The following is a 16,527-nucleotide window of genomic DNA, read 5'->3' as shown; positions in this document are numbered from 1 at the left end:
AGAATTTCCTTCCTTTTTCAGGCTGAGTAATAGCCCATTGAATGTATATACCACATTTTGTTTATCCATCTATTTGCCTATGGACACTTGTGTTGCTTCCACATTTTGGCTGTTGTAAATAATGCTCCTCTGAACAAATATCTCAAGACTAAAAAATATTCAATTTGGGCAGGGGGAATATTCCTAGAAGTGGAATTTCTAGATCATATGATAATTCTATTTTTAATTTTTTGAGAAACCACTGTTTTCCACAGTGGTTTCACACTTTTACATTCCCACCAACAGTGTGCAAAAGTTCCAGTTTCTCCATATCCTCACCAACACTTTTATTTTCTGGTGGTTTTTTGTTTTGTTTTGTTTTTATGGTGGCCATCCTAATGGATGTGAGGTGGAGGTAAACATTTTACCAATGTAGTTGGTAAAACATAAATAAACATTTATTCCAATGGCATGTCTGGCACTGTGCTCAGAAAGCTACAGAAGGAATTTAAGGACCAATGCCTGCCTTTGAGGACTCAGGCAAGCTCTGAAATGACCTAAGAATAGAACTTAAGTCATATGTAGGCAAATACAACACAAGCCACATATGTCTCTCCCTTACTGATGAGTCAGCAGCATGCAGAAGAGGCTCCCTTCAGAGAGAAAGCTGGAGGACATTACAGAGCAGAGCAAGAGATGAGGTAATAGCTAAAACCACTTAAGGAAATAATTATAAGCAGGACACATTGGCAGGAATATCTGTAGGGAGTCTGTTTTGGTCTTGCGATGTGAAGTGATGGCCCCATCCAACAAAAGCAAATATTGATTAACCATGCCAAGCATATGCTGAGGCCTGTGAGGAAGAGGAATAACAACAACAACAGACTACATTTATGTCACTCTTCAACTTACAAAGCAAGTTTACATGCATCTCACTTCAGGCTAAATGTAAAAAATCCAATTTAATTACCAGTGATGAAAAATGACACGTTCACCTTTGAAAATATTTTAGACTATTTAAACCCTTGCTTTCTACAGGGACTCACACTAAGAATAATATTTTAAGATATCGATTTCTAGTTGGTGCAGTTATTTGAATGATTTGATAATTATTCCTAAATATAAGGATATGCCAATGAAGTCAAATTTACTCCAATTTCAACCATATCTATAATGGTGCTTAATTTTTCAAATAAATTGCTCTCTGAAGACCGAAGAACTTTAAAGTTTTATTCCATGATCTAAGTGGGGCTCTTTTTGCCAGTTTGATGTTTACTCATTCACTTCTGCTCTATGAGTCACTGAAAATCTTTTTTAAAAATCATCCAAGGGGTGAAATAAGCATTACAATACCCATAAACTCATTCCAATGCTATCATTTGTCAAGTTTATGGCTAGATAATGGAATTAAGATGAAAAGGTCATCTCTAAGATAACTTTCCCCTAAATATCCTATCATCCCCCTATCTTTTTAAAAATTTATTTATTTATTTATTTTTGGCTGTGTTGGGTCTTCGTTGCTGCATGCGGGCTTTCTCTAGTTGCAGCGAGCAGGGGCTACTCTTCATTGCCATGTGTGGCTTCTCATAGCAGTGGCTTCGGGCTCCAGGCACGCGGACTCACTAGTTGTGGCTCGCGGACTCTAGAGCACAGGCTCAGTAGTTGGGGCGCAACAGACTTAGTTGCTCTTCGGCACATGGGATCTTCCCAGACCAGGGCTTGAACCCATGTCCCCTGCACTGACAGGTGGATTCTTAACCACTGCACCACCAGGGAAGTCCCCCCGTATCTTCTTTACAGAAGCCAGAAAAGAGAAAACAGCTTATTTAATTAATAAATTGATAATAAGTTGACTAACTCACGGGGATGCTTTTATTTTTAAAGCAACACAGGAGGGGAAAATTCGTGTCTTTACTCAAGCCCCAAGGCATTCTGTTGGAAATGTCCAAAAATAGTGAGGCCGTCTTCTTCCCTATGAGTCAGCAAGTGTGCCAGGAGCTAAGGCAGGCCAGAGACCTACCACCAACACAGGATTTTCCAGGACAGCAAAGGAGAATTTCTCCCCATATACAGAAACCGCGGATCTTCTTTTCAGAATTAACTCCTTAATTTACAAATAAGTAAACCAAGCCTTAGAAGATGAACAGTCTCGCCCAAGAACTCATAGGCAAAGAGTGGCAGAGCTGGGGCTTGAACTTCTGTCCCTTGACTCCCACCAGCGCTCATCCCAGCATCCCATGCTGCATCTTGCAGGCATGTCAAATGGCATCATTTTGCACAAGTTCTTTTTCTTTTTTTTTTGGCAGCGCTGTTCGGCTTGTGGGATCATTATTATTACTTTTTGCGGGGGGGCTGCGTTGGGTTTTTGTTGCTGCCCGTAGGCTTTCTCTAGTTGTGCGAGTGGGGGCTACTCATCGTTGCAGTGCGCGAGCTTCTCATTGCTGTGGCTTCTCTTGTTGCGGAACATAGGCTCTAGGCTCGCAGGCTTCAGCAGTTGTGGCACGTGGGCTCAGTAGTTGTGGCTCGCGGGCTCTAGAGCGCAGGCTCAGTAGTTGTGGCACACGGGTTTAGTTGCTTTGCGGCATGTGGGATCTTCCCGGACCAGGGCTCGAACCCATGTCCCCTGCATTAGCAGGCGTATTCTTAACGCTATTGTGCCACCAGGGAAGCCCAGCTTGTGAGATCTTATTTCCCTGACCAGGGATTGAACCCGGGCCCTCGGCAATGAAAGCGCCAAGTCCTAACCACTGGACCACCAGGGAATTCCCACAAAAATTCTTTAATTGAATGGCTCTGGGGCCCACCTTGACATCCATGATACCAGTATCAGTTGCTTTGTTCAAACCTATAATCATATAATCTTTACTATATGGAATTTTAAGCATTATATCAAACAATTTTCATAAGCACTCTTTTCAAACATCTAATATCTTTAGTATATCCAATATTCAGTAGGTTAAAGCTATTGATTTCTACAGAGTTGTTTGTTTTGTCTTGGTTTGGTTTGGTTTTTTTGAGGGGAATGTTTGCAGGTCAGGGGAGCATATCAGATCAGGACAAATTCATGTATAATAAAGGATATTTCTCTTGCAGGGCTGAGAACCAGAACAGCCAGAAAAATAGGGCTGCATCTTGACTCTGGCCCTCTTCCCATCTGCTTCAGCATATGTTTTAAGGCTTGTGCCATATTACCTCAGCCATGAGCTATTTTTTTCCAAAGGAAGCTGAAATTAATTTGAAAAAAATAGGCCAGTTTTCCAAAGTGGACTCTCATGGGCTTTTAATGCACACTGTGTAAATAAAAGATTTGCTTTACAGCTCCCGGGAAAATGTAAACAGGAACCAGCTGCTTGTCTCTAAGAGCAGAGGAACACCTGCTTTTATTCCCGTTGTTTCCAGTGCCCCAGCAAATGTGTGGAGGTCCCACTACTGGTGGCAGTGGTTCCCAGATTTTGCCCCACATTCGAATCATCTCAGGATTGCTTTAAAAAAATCCTGATACTTAGTCCCTCCTCCAGATATTCTGATCTATTTGGTATGAGGAGTTACCCGGGCATCAGGACTTTTAAAACTCCCCCAAGTGATTCCAATGTGCAGCCAAGCTTGAGAACCACTGCCTGTTGGCCAGTTTGGTAATGACAACAACAGTCACTAAATCTCTAGTCGAAAAGGTGAATTTTACCCAGTTCCACTCCTTAGAGGTTCCAGATTCATTCTGGTTCAAGATCAGGCTCTGACCCTTACTCAGCTGTCTGCTTGGGCACATCACTCAGCCTCTCTGAGCCTGAGTTCCCTCATGAGTAAAATGGGAACAATAATGCTTATTTCATAGAGCTCTGTGAAGATTAAGTGACACATGGATATAGTATGTTTAGCACATTGGTAGGTGTTTTATTTATTTATTTATTTATTTTTGGCTGCACTGGGTCTTCGTTGCTGCGCACGGGCTTTCTCTAGGAGCGGTGAGCAGCGGCTACTCTTTGTTGCTGTGCACAGGCTTCTCATTGTGGTGGCTTGTTGTGGAGCATGGGCTCTGGGTGCTTGGGCTTCAGTAGTTGTGGCACGTGGGCTCAGTAGCTGTGGCTCGCGGGCTTAGCTGCTCTGCGGCATGTGGGATCTTCCTGGACCAGGGCTCGAACCCGTGTCCCCTGCATTGGCAGGCGGATTCTGCCAATGCAGAATCCGCCTGCCAATGTGCCACCAGGGAAGCCCTCGTAGGTGTTTTAAATTGTTTCTGATGTAATTATCATTTAAATTCAGAATCCATTGAATTTCAAGTCTTGTAAATAAACAATTCATTTTTTGAGGAAGGAGGGAAGGAAGGGAGGGAGGGAAGGAAGGAAGGAAGACTTATACCATTTATTCTTTTTAAAAATTGTAGTTTCCCTAGTTTGGATTCCATGCTCACCAAACAATCTTCTGATTATGATTAGCTTCTATATAAGAAGCCTTCATCCATTTACTCACTCAACAAATATTTACTTAGTGCCTATTGTGTATTAGGCTTTATTCTAGGCATGGGAGTACATCAGCAAACAAGAAATATTCCTAAGGGAGGAAGACAAATAATAAGCTTAATAAATAAACTATGTGATACGGTAGAAAGTGATACATACTATGGATAAAAATAAAGCAGAAATGGGAATGAGGGTGATGGGGGCGGGGGGATTCTATTTTAAGTTAGAGAAACAGCCCTAATCATGTATGTTATGATCCACAAGATAGTAGTCTTTTAATGGATTACAGTCTAGCTTTCTTTAAGCTGCAGTAAACTCAGTCTTTATTGTGGGATGATAATGTTAATATGGTGAATAAAATTATTTTTCATGCATTTCATACTTCTAAAAATTCAACACCATTTTTATAGGTAATTGGTCACTGAGCAGAAAGCAACCTGACGAGATGACGCTGAGTCCCCTACTTCCAATTATCTTAGGTTGGGTTCCCTCCAAAGCAGACCTAGAGGAGGATTTGAGGTGGAGTTTTTCATTGGCAGGTGACCCCAGGAAGCTCTACTGGGGGATAGGTCCATGAGACAGGGAAGGGAAAGAAGCCACTGTGGTGTGTTAATGAGCAGACTTCAGCTGTGGGTGTGGGGCTCAGTCCCGTGAGGACCTCTGGGGACCATGTGGACCGAGCCCGAGGAGTGAGGAAGCTGGGGTGTGTATCTGCCAATACTGTCCATCACTGGCTGAGGGCTCCTCTATTAGCATATCTAAAATACGGGAAGCATGAGGGTGGGGAATCAACAGTGTCTGCTACACTATGGCCAAAACCTCATATTTATATTTTACGCTCCTAATTCAGAATTTTTAATATAGTGCCTAAACAGAGTCTAAGCTGGGATATTCCTTTTCCCAAATAAGCTCTCCACAGGGTGTGGAGAAAAGGGAACCCTTCTACGTTGTTGGTGGGAGTGTAAATTGGTGCAGCCACTATGGAGAACAGTATGGATGTTCCTTAAAAAACTAAACTAAACTAAACTAAAACTAAAACTACCATATGATCCAGCAATCCCACTCCTGGGCATATATCTGGAAAAAACCATAATTCGAAAAGATACATGCACCCCAATGTTCATTGCAGCACTATTTTCAATAGCCAAGACATGGAAACAACCTAAATGTCCATCAACAGATAAATGGATAAAGAAGATATGGTACATCACTCAGTCATAAAAAGGAACAAAATTGACTTATTTGTAATGAGGTGGATGGAACTAGAGTCTGTCATACAGAGTGAAGTAAGTCAGAAAAAGAAAAACAAGTACCGTATGCTAACGCATATAATATGGAATCTAAAAAACGGTATTGATGAACCTAGTGGCAGGGCAGGAATAAAGACGCAGATGTAGAGAATGGACTTGAAGACACGGGGAGGGGGAAGCGGAAGCTGGGACAAAGTGAGAGAGTAGCATGGACATATATACACTACCAAATGTAAAATGGATGGCTAGTGGGAAGCAGCTGCATAGCACAGGGAGATCAGCTTGATGCTTAGTGACGACTTAGAGGGGTGGGATAGGGAGGGTAGGAGGGAGGCTCAAGAGCGAGAGGATTTGGGGATATATGTATACATATAGCTGATTCACTTTGTTGTACAGCAGAAACTAACAACACTGTAAAGCAATTATACTCCAATAAAGATATTTAAAAAAAAAGATGTGGTATGTAAATGGAATACTACTCAGCCATTTAAAAAAATGAAATAATGCCATTTGCAGCAACATGGATGGACCTAGAGATTATCATACTAAGTGAAGTAAGTCAGAAAGAGAAAGACAAATATCATATATCACTTATATGTGAAATCTAAAATATGACACAAATGAACTTATCTATGAAACAGAAACAGACTTATAGACATAGAAAACAGACTTGTGGTTGCCGGTGGCAGGGGAGGGGATGGACTGGGAGTTTGGGATTAGCAGAGGCAAACTATTATATATAGGATGGATAAACAACAAGGTCCTACTGTACAGCTCAGGGAACTATATTCAATATCCTGTGATAAACCATAATAGAAAAGAATATGAAAAAGAATGTATATATATGTGTGCATATATATAACTGAATCATTTTGCTGTACAGCACAAATTAACACAACATTGTAAATCAACTATACTTCAATAAAATAAATTTTAAAACTTAAAAAAAATTAAAAATAAGGGGACTTCCCTGGTGGCGCAGTGGTTAAGAATCCTCCTGCCAATGCAGGGGACAGGGGTTCGAGCCCTGGTCCAGGAAGATCCCACATGCCGTGAAGCAGCTAAGCCCGTGCTCCACAGCTACTGAGCCTGCAGTCTACAGCCCGTGAGCCACAACTACTGAGATCACGTGCCACAACTACTGAAATCTGTGCACCTAGAGCCCGTGCTCCGCAGCAAGAGAAGCCACAGCAATGAGAAGCCCACGCACCGCAACGAAGTGTAGCCCCTGCTCGCTGCAACTAGAGAAAGCCTGCGCGCAGCAGTGAAGACCCAATGCAGCCAAAAATAAAAATAAATAAATTTATTTAAAAAAATAAGCTCTCCATATTAGGATATAATATCATAGGTAAGATTGTGGGAAGAATGCTTAAAGTTATTCAAAGAGCAAGACTTTCTTCTTTTTTTTTAACATCTTTATTGGAGTATAATTGCTTTACAATGGTGTGTTAGTTTCTGCTTTATAACAAAGTGAATCAGCTATACATATACATATATACCCATATCTCCTCCCTCTTGCGTCTCCCTCCCACCCTCCCTATCCCACCCTTCTAGATGGTCACAAAGCACCGAGCTGATCTCCCTGTGCTATGTGGCTGCTTTCCACTTGCTATCTATTTTACATTTGGCAGTGTATATATGTCCATGCCACTCTCTCACTTTGTCCCAGCTTACCCTTCCCCCTCCCTGTGTCCTCAAGTCCATTCTGTACGTCTGCGTCTGCCATCTGCGTCTTTAGAGCAAGACTATTTTCACACATCCTCAAAAGTTTCAGAAGCCCTAATTACCTCATGTGCTAATGACAAATCATTATTATCTATTCATTAAAGCAAGCCCTATGAGAACCACTAATTTGATTTAAATTCTTTAAAAATAATGAAGTTGCATTCTTTAGAAATAGTCTAAGATTTCTTTCCTTCTTCAAAATGCTTTTTTCTAACCGAATTAATTTGAAATAATGCTGTGTTTTTTGGTTTTGCTTTTTGTTTGTTTTGTTGTTGTTACCAAATCTGATGACCTTCTTAGCAAATGGGCAACAGACTATGAAAATCTCTACATTCATTGTGCTGCAATGTTATAACATCAGTCAGGAGGACATTGGTCTTTCACATGCTCTAACATTCTTAAAAGCAAAGAATTAAAATCATTTACACAGGCAATTGAACTGAATAGGGGCTGAAAATTGTGGCTCTCTCCTTTTGTCCACTTACCCCTTTTTGCAAAGGAGTTTCTTTGTGCTTCACTGGGGACCAGGTACCATGGCACCCCAGTGGTGACGTAAGAGTGAGCTCACAAGATCAGGAAGAAAGATGCTCAGGAAGTCACTTAAGTAAATGTTGTGGTGGAAATTGGAACATCAGCAAATCTTAAGGCAATGTTACTGTTCATGGACTGTAGTCAGATGTACCCAGATTCAAGCCTGGCTCTACTACTTACTAGCCTTGTGATCTTACTTCACAAGGCTAGTAAGTAGTAGCCTTACTTCCTCTCTCTAAGCCTCAGTTTCTTCACCTCTAAAATGGGGATTAAATAGGACTGCGTCAAAAGGTTGTTGTGAAGAATAAAAGAGAGAATGTATTTTGGAGCACAAAACACAGCCCCTGGCACATAGTAAGCACACAGTACAGGTAGCTCAACCAAGAGGTCTGGGCAGTAGACTAGGGGTAACAGGGTTCAAAGGGGGTTCAGAACAGGTGGTCACCACACTGAGCTCTGACAGTCATTGCTTCTGCAAAGGCCCTGGACTTTAAAGGCCTCTCTTCTTAGGCCATCCAGTACTCTCCAGATCACCTGATCTCTTGGTGCAGACACTCTGAGCATTAGGGACCCACCTGATTAAGGGGATGGTTGATTTCTTTGAGACAGAACAAAGCTACATCAGTGCTCATGTCTGAATACAAGTCTTATCTTTCAGATAGTGCAGGTAACAGAAACTTGGCCAGACTAGAGTCCAAATTTCACCTCTGTTATTTCCTGTATGGCCTCAGCCAAATCACTTAGCTTCTCTGAGCCTTAGTTTCCTCATCTCTAAGTTAATGATCATACCCACTTGCAGACAACAAGGCATCTAAAGGGTATCACAGGGCAGGTGCTTCAGTGATGCCTGGTATTCTCCTGCCACACTTAAAGCCCATCAGAGAATGTTTACATCCAGGGGAATTTTACTAGAACGAGTTCTAAGTTTCACTATCCAGCCTTGAAATGAAGTCCAGGTCTCTTCTTCATCTGAGTTTTTACATAGTCCCTAACAGATTGGGCAGAAGACCTGTATAGCAGCTTACACAAAGCCACAAACTTGGACTTACTTATCATTTATTTGGTGATGGAGTCTTAAGTATCTGCCACTCTGATTCAGTTCTTGACCTGATAATACTCTTCAGTTTGAAAGAACCATCCCTAACTGGAAATGACCCAATCTGAGACTGGTAGGGACCCACTCATCCAGTGAACTGAATCAAAACTCTTCTCTGCCAGGACATCAAACTGTATTTATTTGTGTTGGGGGATATTGGCCTCTTGACATTGCCAGCCTGGACCTGCCTCCTGGACTCTTATCCCACCCACCCACAGAAATATGCATACCACCTACTTAGGGACAGTCCCCACCAAGTGCTTGATAAGTCCAATATTTGTTCATGGTCTCAAACGTAAGTGTGGTCTTTAAAAAGGGATGCAGTGATATTTTTATGAGTGTTTAATATGGGTTCTCTTGCCTCTTCCAGGGAAAACAGAAGCCTATTTGGAAGCCATTAGAAAAAATATTGAATGGTTGAAGAAACACAACAAAAAAGAAAATAAAGAAGGTAAGGAATTAGTGTCGTTATAAATTGCAAACTTCACCAATTTGTCAGGAGCTCTTATTTTTTATTTTTTTATTTTATTTTATTTTTTTTTGGCCGAGTGGCTTGTGGGATCTTAGTTCCCCAACCAGGGATTGAACCTGGGCCCACGGCAGTGAAAGCGTGGAGTCCTAACCACTAGACCGCCAGGGAATTCCCAGGAGCTCTTATTAAAGATTCCCACAATCAAAGTAGGCTAAAGTCCCCTCTCAAAGCCCAAAAGACTCTACGTGCTTCTCAGATGCAGAAGGGAATAGACCTCCATTTCTCTTATTTTTCAAATCAGCCTTTCAAGCAAAGGCATTTTCTTTTCTTTTCCATTTTATTATAAAAAATGTCAAACAGGAGCAGAGAGAACAGTATAATGAATTACCATGCATCCATCACCCACCTTCAATAATTATCAACATTTTGCCAGTCTTGTTTTGTGGACCCACCCGCTCCCCTTCTCTTGGAGTATCTTAAACAGTGATGTTTCCTGAGCACGTATTAGGTGCACCCTGCAGTCACGAAGGTAGCCGCTCACTTAGTTAAAACAAAACACAACCAGACTCTGTTCTGAGTGCCAGAAATGTGAAGGACCATAAGATGAAGCCCCTCACCCCCTGCCAGGTTGCTCACACCATCAATAAACCTCCGGCGGGCCCTGCTCAGGGCTAACACAGATAACATGGTGGTGCAAAGGAGGTGAGAGGAGGGGGCACATCTCCTTACATCGGGAGAAGGAGCTGCAGGAAAGCCTTTGCTGGAAAGGCAAGGAAGAATTTACGAGTGAGGAGAGATAGAGGCAGAGGGAACACTGGTGCAAAGACATGAAGGGACAAAAGAGAGTGATGCATTATGGGAACTGGAGCCAGTTTTCCAGGAGCACTGAGGTCTGCAGACAGGGCTGGGGAGGTGGGCAGCGGCCAAGTCAGGAGGAGGCTTGTGCACCCTGCAAAGGAGGTTAATTTTAGCCCAAGGGCTTAAAATTAGGGCTTAATTAGGTTAAGGACTGAGAAATCTCTCTGGCAGCAGTATGGTTACAGATTGAAAAAATAAAACCCCAGAAGCCAGGCGAGAGATAGGAAGTAAGGATCTGGAGCAGATATAATGCGGCTTAAACCAAGGCAACGCAGAGGAAATAAAGAAGAAGGGAGAGGCTCAAGAGCTCTGTGGAGAGAGGATTCTAGTATGATTCCCAGGTGTCTGGCCAGAGCAGTTGCGAAGTGATGCTTTTAAAATGAGATTAGCAGTGCTTTTCAAACTTGAAAATGCATTCAAATCACCTGTGGAGCTTCCAAATATCCTAATGCCCACAAGACCACTAAATCAAACTTGAGGGGCAGGACCCAGGCATCAGTATTTTTTAAACTTTCAGGATTCCACTGGGCAACCAAGTTTGAAAACCAATGAGATAGAACACAGTGGGAGCAAGAGGTATGTATTTTCAGTACCCCTTTAGCCTGTGATCATACAAGTTGAGTGAGATGTAAACAATTATCAGGTCTTCACACATACTTTATTTGGTTCAAAATGATATGAATTTCTGGGCTATAAGTTCCATTAAAATTCACATGAACCATATTTCATCAAATCTGTCATTGATTGAAAAATGCACCATTGTTTCATGTACCACTACAGAAGAAAAATTAGAACATGCCATCAATTATGGCAAAGACTTAAAACATTTTTTAAAGTTTATCTTAGAATCAGTGTAATACAGTGTGTACCAAAATGCATTCTGAAACCAATGCAAATTGTAGGGACCAACCATTTAGAGTATTTACGTTATTTCTTTCACTGACTAACACATGAATCTGACTCCTGGTCATAATCAGCAACATCCTGCAATTCAGTCTTCCAGTTCCAGAAACGACCAACCTAGTAAATCATGGAACTCTAGTGCATGCTTATTGAAGGCTCTGTGAGCAAGCTTCCGAATGACAGTGGTGGGTATGAGGCTCCCTTCTGCCTCCAGGAAGTGAGGGTGACATGCAGTTCACCCTTCTGAAGGCAGAAACAGAGAACTCTTCTTCCACTGCCTTCATATGTGCTCTGCCTGACTTGGGCCATCTCTCAAAGCCTGTGGGGACCCAGTCCTAGAGCCATACAGCTTCTGCAGCTGTGGGAGCAGGAAGTCTTACTATTAGTTCTGACCTTCCTTAACCTCTGCAGATGCCCTTTGCTTGACAGGGGCCTGGGTGACCTGAATCTCCTTCCCAAATCCAGGAAAGGGAAGTCCATGTGATGTGACAGTGAGGAAGATGATGAAATCTTATGGAGCCTTAAAAAGAAAGTTTGTACTTTTAGAAAAGTGAATTACAGCCCTTATCTCTTTTGAGCCTTACAGCCTTAAAACCTCTTTTAAGTAGCAAGTTAGCTACTCCTGGTGTACTCTAACAGCCAGCTAGGGCAGAGCTGGGATGGACTCCAATGGCCTTTCCTCTGCACCATGCCAGTTTTCCCATGGCACACAGTGACAGCCATGTCATCAAGAGACCATTTTTCCATTTCAAAAGAAAGCAAAATATTTTCCTGTTTGTCCATTCAAATCACCTGGACCACTTCACAGCTGTTTTGGGGAGTCTGCCTTTTGTCCCACTAAAGATACTGACCCAGAACTGATTCTGAAGAACCAGTGATGATTAAAAGGTGCCCCTTTGTGCCTTATGAGTCGGTCAGGAATCAGCTCGGGAGGTGCACACAGAATGTACACTCAGCTTGATTCTGTAACTCGCACCTGAGAGAAAGGGAAAGTCAACAACCAAAACAAAACTGAGCCTCCAAACACTTATTGAATGTTCTGCACGTGTTAGATGCTTCATATTCACTACTTCAAGGCAGTAGAGTGGTCAAAGCAGTGACTACAGACAGACCTGAATTCAGAACCTGACTCTGTTATGACCGGAGCGAGTGACTTACCTCCTCTGTCCTGTTTCTTCATCTCTGAAACGGGGACGCTAATGCTTTCCTCATGGGGTTTTGTGAGGAGCAAATAAGATGATGGTTGTAACGTGTCCAGTGCTGGGAGTTCTCTCTTCAATCCTCATGGCCGAGCCCAAACTGAAAGGAGCAAATGCCCTCCTGGGTGGAGAGGAAACAACCTCTCTCTGAGCCTCAGCTCAGCGTGGTATGATAAACACCTGGTGCTTCTACAGAGGTCCTTCAAGTCTGGTTTTCCTTTCATGCAGGGGCTTAAAGATGCCCAAGTGACCCAGGTTCAGCTTCTATTCAGGGTAGCTAAAGCTGGCCGTGGAATGCTCTGAGCTTTTGTATCCCCCTCTCTCCTTTCTCCTCCATAGGATGTATTGTATGTAGCCATTAAAAATGGTGTTTCTGAGGAATATCAATGCTCACTGTGTAAACTGAGTGAAAGTAATTAGGTATAAGGTTGAATGTACCCTGTGATCATAACTGTGTTGAGAAAGATACATCCAAAAGCTAAAAGGAAACAGAACAAAATATCCACTCTGGTTATCAATGATTAATAGAATTCAGGTGATTTAAATTTTATTTTCATGTTTCTGTATTTTCCATATTTTAAAACAATAAGCATATAACACTTAAAGAATCAAGGGAAGATGTGGGGTTTTTTTCAAGCCTTCAGAAAGATGCCACTAGCAGCCTCCTTACTTGGATGAGGATCTCTTTGCTTTTTGTGGACGGTTCAATGGTTTACCTAAATTTTTTGTTTAAGTAGGACAGAGGAACCACAAAGAGGTTATGGTTTCGTTTTTCACTCCATGCATGTAATTCAAACAACATGAAAATCAAGGTAATTCTTAATATGGAAAAAAAAAGTGGGTTGTCACAGCAACATGGGCTTAACCAGTGTAACAAGTTCAAGTCAGAACACCTGGTTCTGATCATAACTTTTACTAGCTGTGTGACCTTGAATAAGGCACTTAAGCTTTAGGGTCTTGTTACCCCAAGTGTGTTTCCTGAACCAGCAGCATCAACATCTCCTGGGACCTTGTTTAAAATGCAGAATCCGGGGCACCACCTCAGGCCTACTGAATACAAATTTGCAACTTTCCAAAAGCCCCAGGTGATTGGTATAAATATTAAAGTTTGCCAAGGCCTGGTTTATGAGTCTGTTCCCTCTCTGGTCAAATGAGGGCTGTTCTCCCCACCTGAACACCTCGAAAAGTTGTGATGAAGAGCAGATGGGATAACATAATGCGTGTAAACATGATTTGAAGCTGCAAACTACAGCACAAATGCCAAGAACTAAAATGCCTTCCAACGTGAAAGACAGGGCATGGTAATGATGTTCTACAAAATGCTTCTTCGTTAATGGTAATCACTGTAATGGGCTGTGCTTTCCTTATCTTTGCTCATGATACTCTAATGATATTTTCCAGATTATGACCTTTCAAAGATGAGGGACTTCATCAACCAACAAGCTGATGCTTATGTGGAGAAAGGCATCCTTGATAAAGAAGAAGCCGATGCCATTAAGCGTATTTACAGCACCCTGTAAAAATGGCAAATGACCTGAGTCTTTTTAACTGTTTCAGAAAACATAGTGTAGCTTAAAACACTTCTAATTCTGTGATTAAAGTTATTTTGACCCAAGGATTATTAGAAAGTGCTGAATTTACAGTAGTTAATCTGTTAGAAGTGGTTAAAACATAGCTTTCTTGCCATAAAAACTATCCAAAAAGTAAAGTTGTACGTAAGTTGAGATTTTGTATATAGAATCCTTATTTCCTTATAGATTTACATTTTATAAGCAGATATATGTTGCTTTGGAAAAGCCTGTAATGGACTGAACTTAAAACTGAACCCTCATCCCACTGTGTCACACATACAAGCACCCCCTGAAAAATTAGGGGGTTCTGTTTTCAAGGCATGCTGCATACCAAAGCACCTCATAGGATATCTCTGTTATGTCATTTCCATACCTCTTCCCTTTGGGGAGTTGAAATAAATTCACATTTCCTCGTAGCCTCTATAGCTTAAAGTATAGCTATCTGCTTTTCGCCTGCTCCTGCTGGCTCTTTATCAGGCCCAATGGCACAGAAAGGAACCTGAAAAATGGGCATAGAATTTGCTGGATTTATTAACAATTCCCCCCCACTCTAACATTTTCTATTAGTGAGTTTTCAGACATTGAGTTTTTCTCTTAAGCGGGATACCTACCTATGTACTCTCCAAGACAAATGAGGTCATAAATGCTACATAAAGCAAGATAAAAATTGATGCCAGGTCTGAGTTATCTAAACAGAATTTGATCCAAGCCAAGATTTCTCAACAGAGAGCAAGAGGGCCAGGAAGTAGGGTAGATATAGAGATAAAAATCATTCCGTCCCCTGTGAACCAAAGCTGGTAGATGAGTTTCCCTAGAGGACAAGGTTAATGTATGTCAGATCCCTGCAACACCTCTTCCTCGGCCACCACCACCAACACAGTCCTGGAAACAACACACAGTGACCCAACGTCCTCCGGAAGTGTTAATGCTTCGAATTAACAAACCAAAGAATGCTTTGAAAATGTATTATTCAGTATAAATTAATTACATAAATATTTTTCTATACATTTCAGTTGAAAATCATAAAAATAACTTAATGCTTTGTATATCAGCTGTCACTACTTCAGATGGCTTCTGACACCTGTCTCGAACGTCCCTACCTCATATTCAGTTTTTGGAGAGGACCGGGGAACATACCGGGAAGCTACAAGAGGCTGTTTTCACAGGGAGGAGACCACTGCTGCTCTTCCCCACCCTCTCTAGAATTGCAAAAACAAAAACCACAGCCTGACACACACAGAAACAAAACTCAGTATGTTCTAGAGAAGCCAATACCCACTGGTGAATAGTGAGAGGGAACTAAAAACGTCTTTGCCAGAATTATACTGGCCAAAGCACAATGAGTCAGACTGTTTGAATGAGTCATCTTTGATAACATGGCTGACTCGACTTCACCATGGCCTGTAGTCCAAACACGCTGCTTCTACCTTAGAGAGAATTAACTGATTGTGACTCAAGCATTTTATCCATTCACTTTTCTATAGTTTATCTAAATATCTATGCAGTACTTTTTAAAATAAGACATTTACTAAGGGAGTTCATTGTAGCTTTCAGAGCACATTGACATTCATTAGCTCCTATTGATAAGCAGGACAGAAGGGAGATCTTCAGTCCTGTTTCATACATGAGGTTCACAAAAAGAGCACTGGACATGCTCAAATTCTGATGGCCAAGAAGTGGTAAAGCCAGGATTAGAACCCATGTTCTTGTCTTAGTTCCCTCCTCCACAGCACTTCCGTGTGCAAGGCAGCGACTAAAGAACTCTAGTCCAGGACGTTTCAGCGGTGGTCTCAGTGAATTCAGTTTTTAGTAACTTGAAGATGAGGGCAGAGATGTTTTGGCTAGGAATTGCTAAGAGAGACCTTAGGCAAAAATAAAATACTCAGAAAAATGTTTTTGAGATTGTGGTCTTCATTTCAAATTTGAACTTATGTCTTTTGGATAGTGTTTTTGGATTTGTGTCTTTTGGATTACTTTCAAATTTCAGATTATTTTATGTTAAATAGCATAAAAACTATTAACATTAAAAAAAAAAATCCCTGGACTTTTTTTAAGAGGCCTTGACCTTTTCTTACATACATAACTGTTTCCCTTCCTTTATTTTTTTCTTTTAGCTTTCTGCTTTTCCAACTACCTCCCCATAGTTCAGGTAGCGGTGGATACAAGAAAATAGCAAAGCATGACAAGGAGATCACCCTATAGCAAAGATGATAATAATGTGAGGAAAAAAAACCATGAGAAATAAAAACAGGTTATCATGAGAAAAAATAATGAGGAAAAAAACCCAAAATACAAGGGATTGTGGACGTTATGAACAAACAAGAAATTCAAGACATGGGCAAACAGCTACTGTTTTCCCATTCATGTCCCTGTTAGTCTCAAGCGGTGGATGTACGCAGTTCTGGTTCTACAAGTTCTGCTGCACCAACACCTAAGGGCACTTGTTTCCTGCTTAATGGAAGACCTGGAGGAGCAAGGCAGGGAGA

At 41.5% G+C, this 16,527-nt stretch overlaps 1 protein-coding gene across 1 annotated transcript in view; it reads left to right on the top strand.

Annotated features, from left to right (window-relative positions):
* The window catches only part of SCG3 (secretogranin III), a 34,831-nt gene extending 20,841 nt beyond the window's left edge, over positions 1 to 13,990 (top strand). Inside the window, exons 11-12 of the mRNA XM_061182122.1 lie at positions 9,409 to 9,489; positions 13,872 to 13,990. Of these exons, the coding sequence (XP_061038105.1) occupies positions 9,409 to 9,489; positions 13,872 to 13,990 (200 nt within the window). The remainder of the gene's footprint in view (positions 1 to 9,408; positions 9,490 to 13,871) is intronic.
* The last annotated feature ends 2,537 nt before the right edge of the window (positions 13,991 to 16,527 follow it).

Source organism: Eubalaena glacialis, chromosome 2, assembly GCF_028564815.1.
Source record: "Eubalaena glacialis isolate mEubGla1 chromosome 2, mEubGla1.1.hap2.+ XY, whole genome shotgun sequence".
Classification (NCBI taxonomy): Eukaryota; Metazoa; Chordata; class Mammalia; order Artiodactyla; family Balaenidae; genus Eubalaena; species Eubalaena glacialis.
This window is presented reverse-complemented; position numbering and strand designations above follow the sequence as displayed.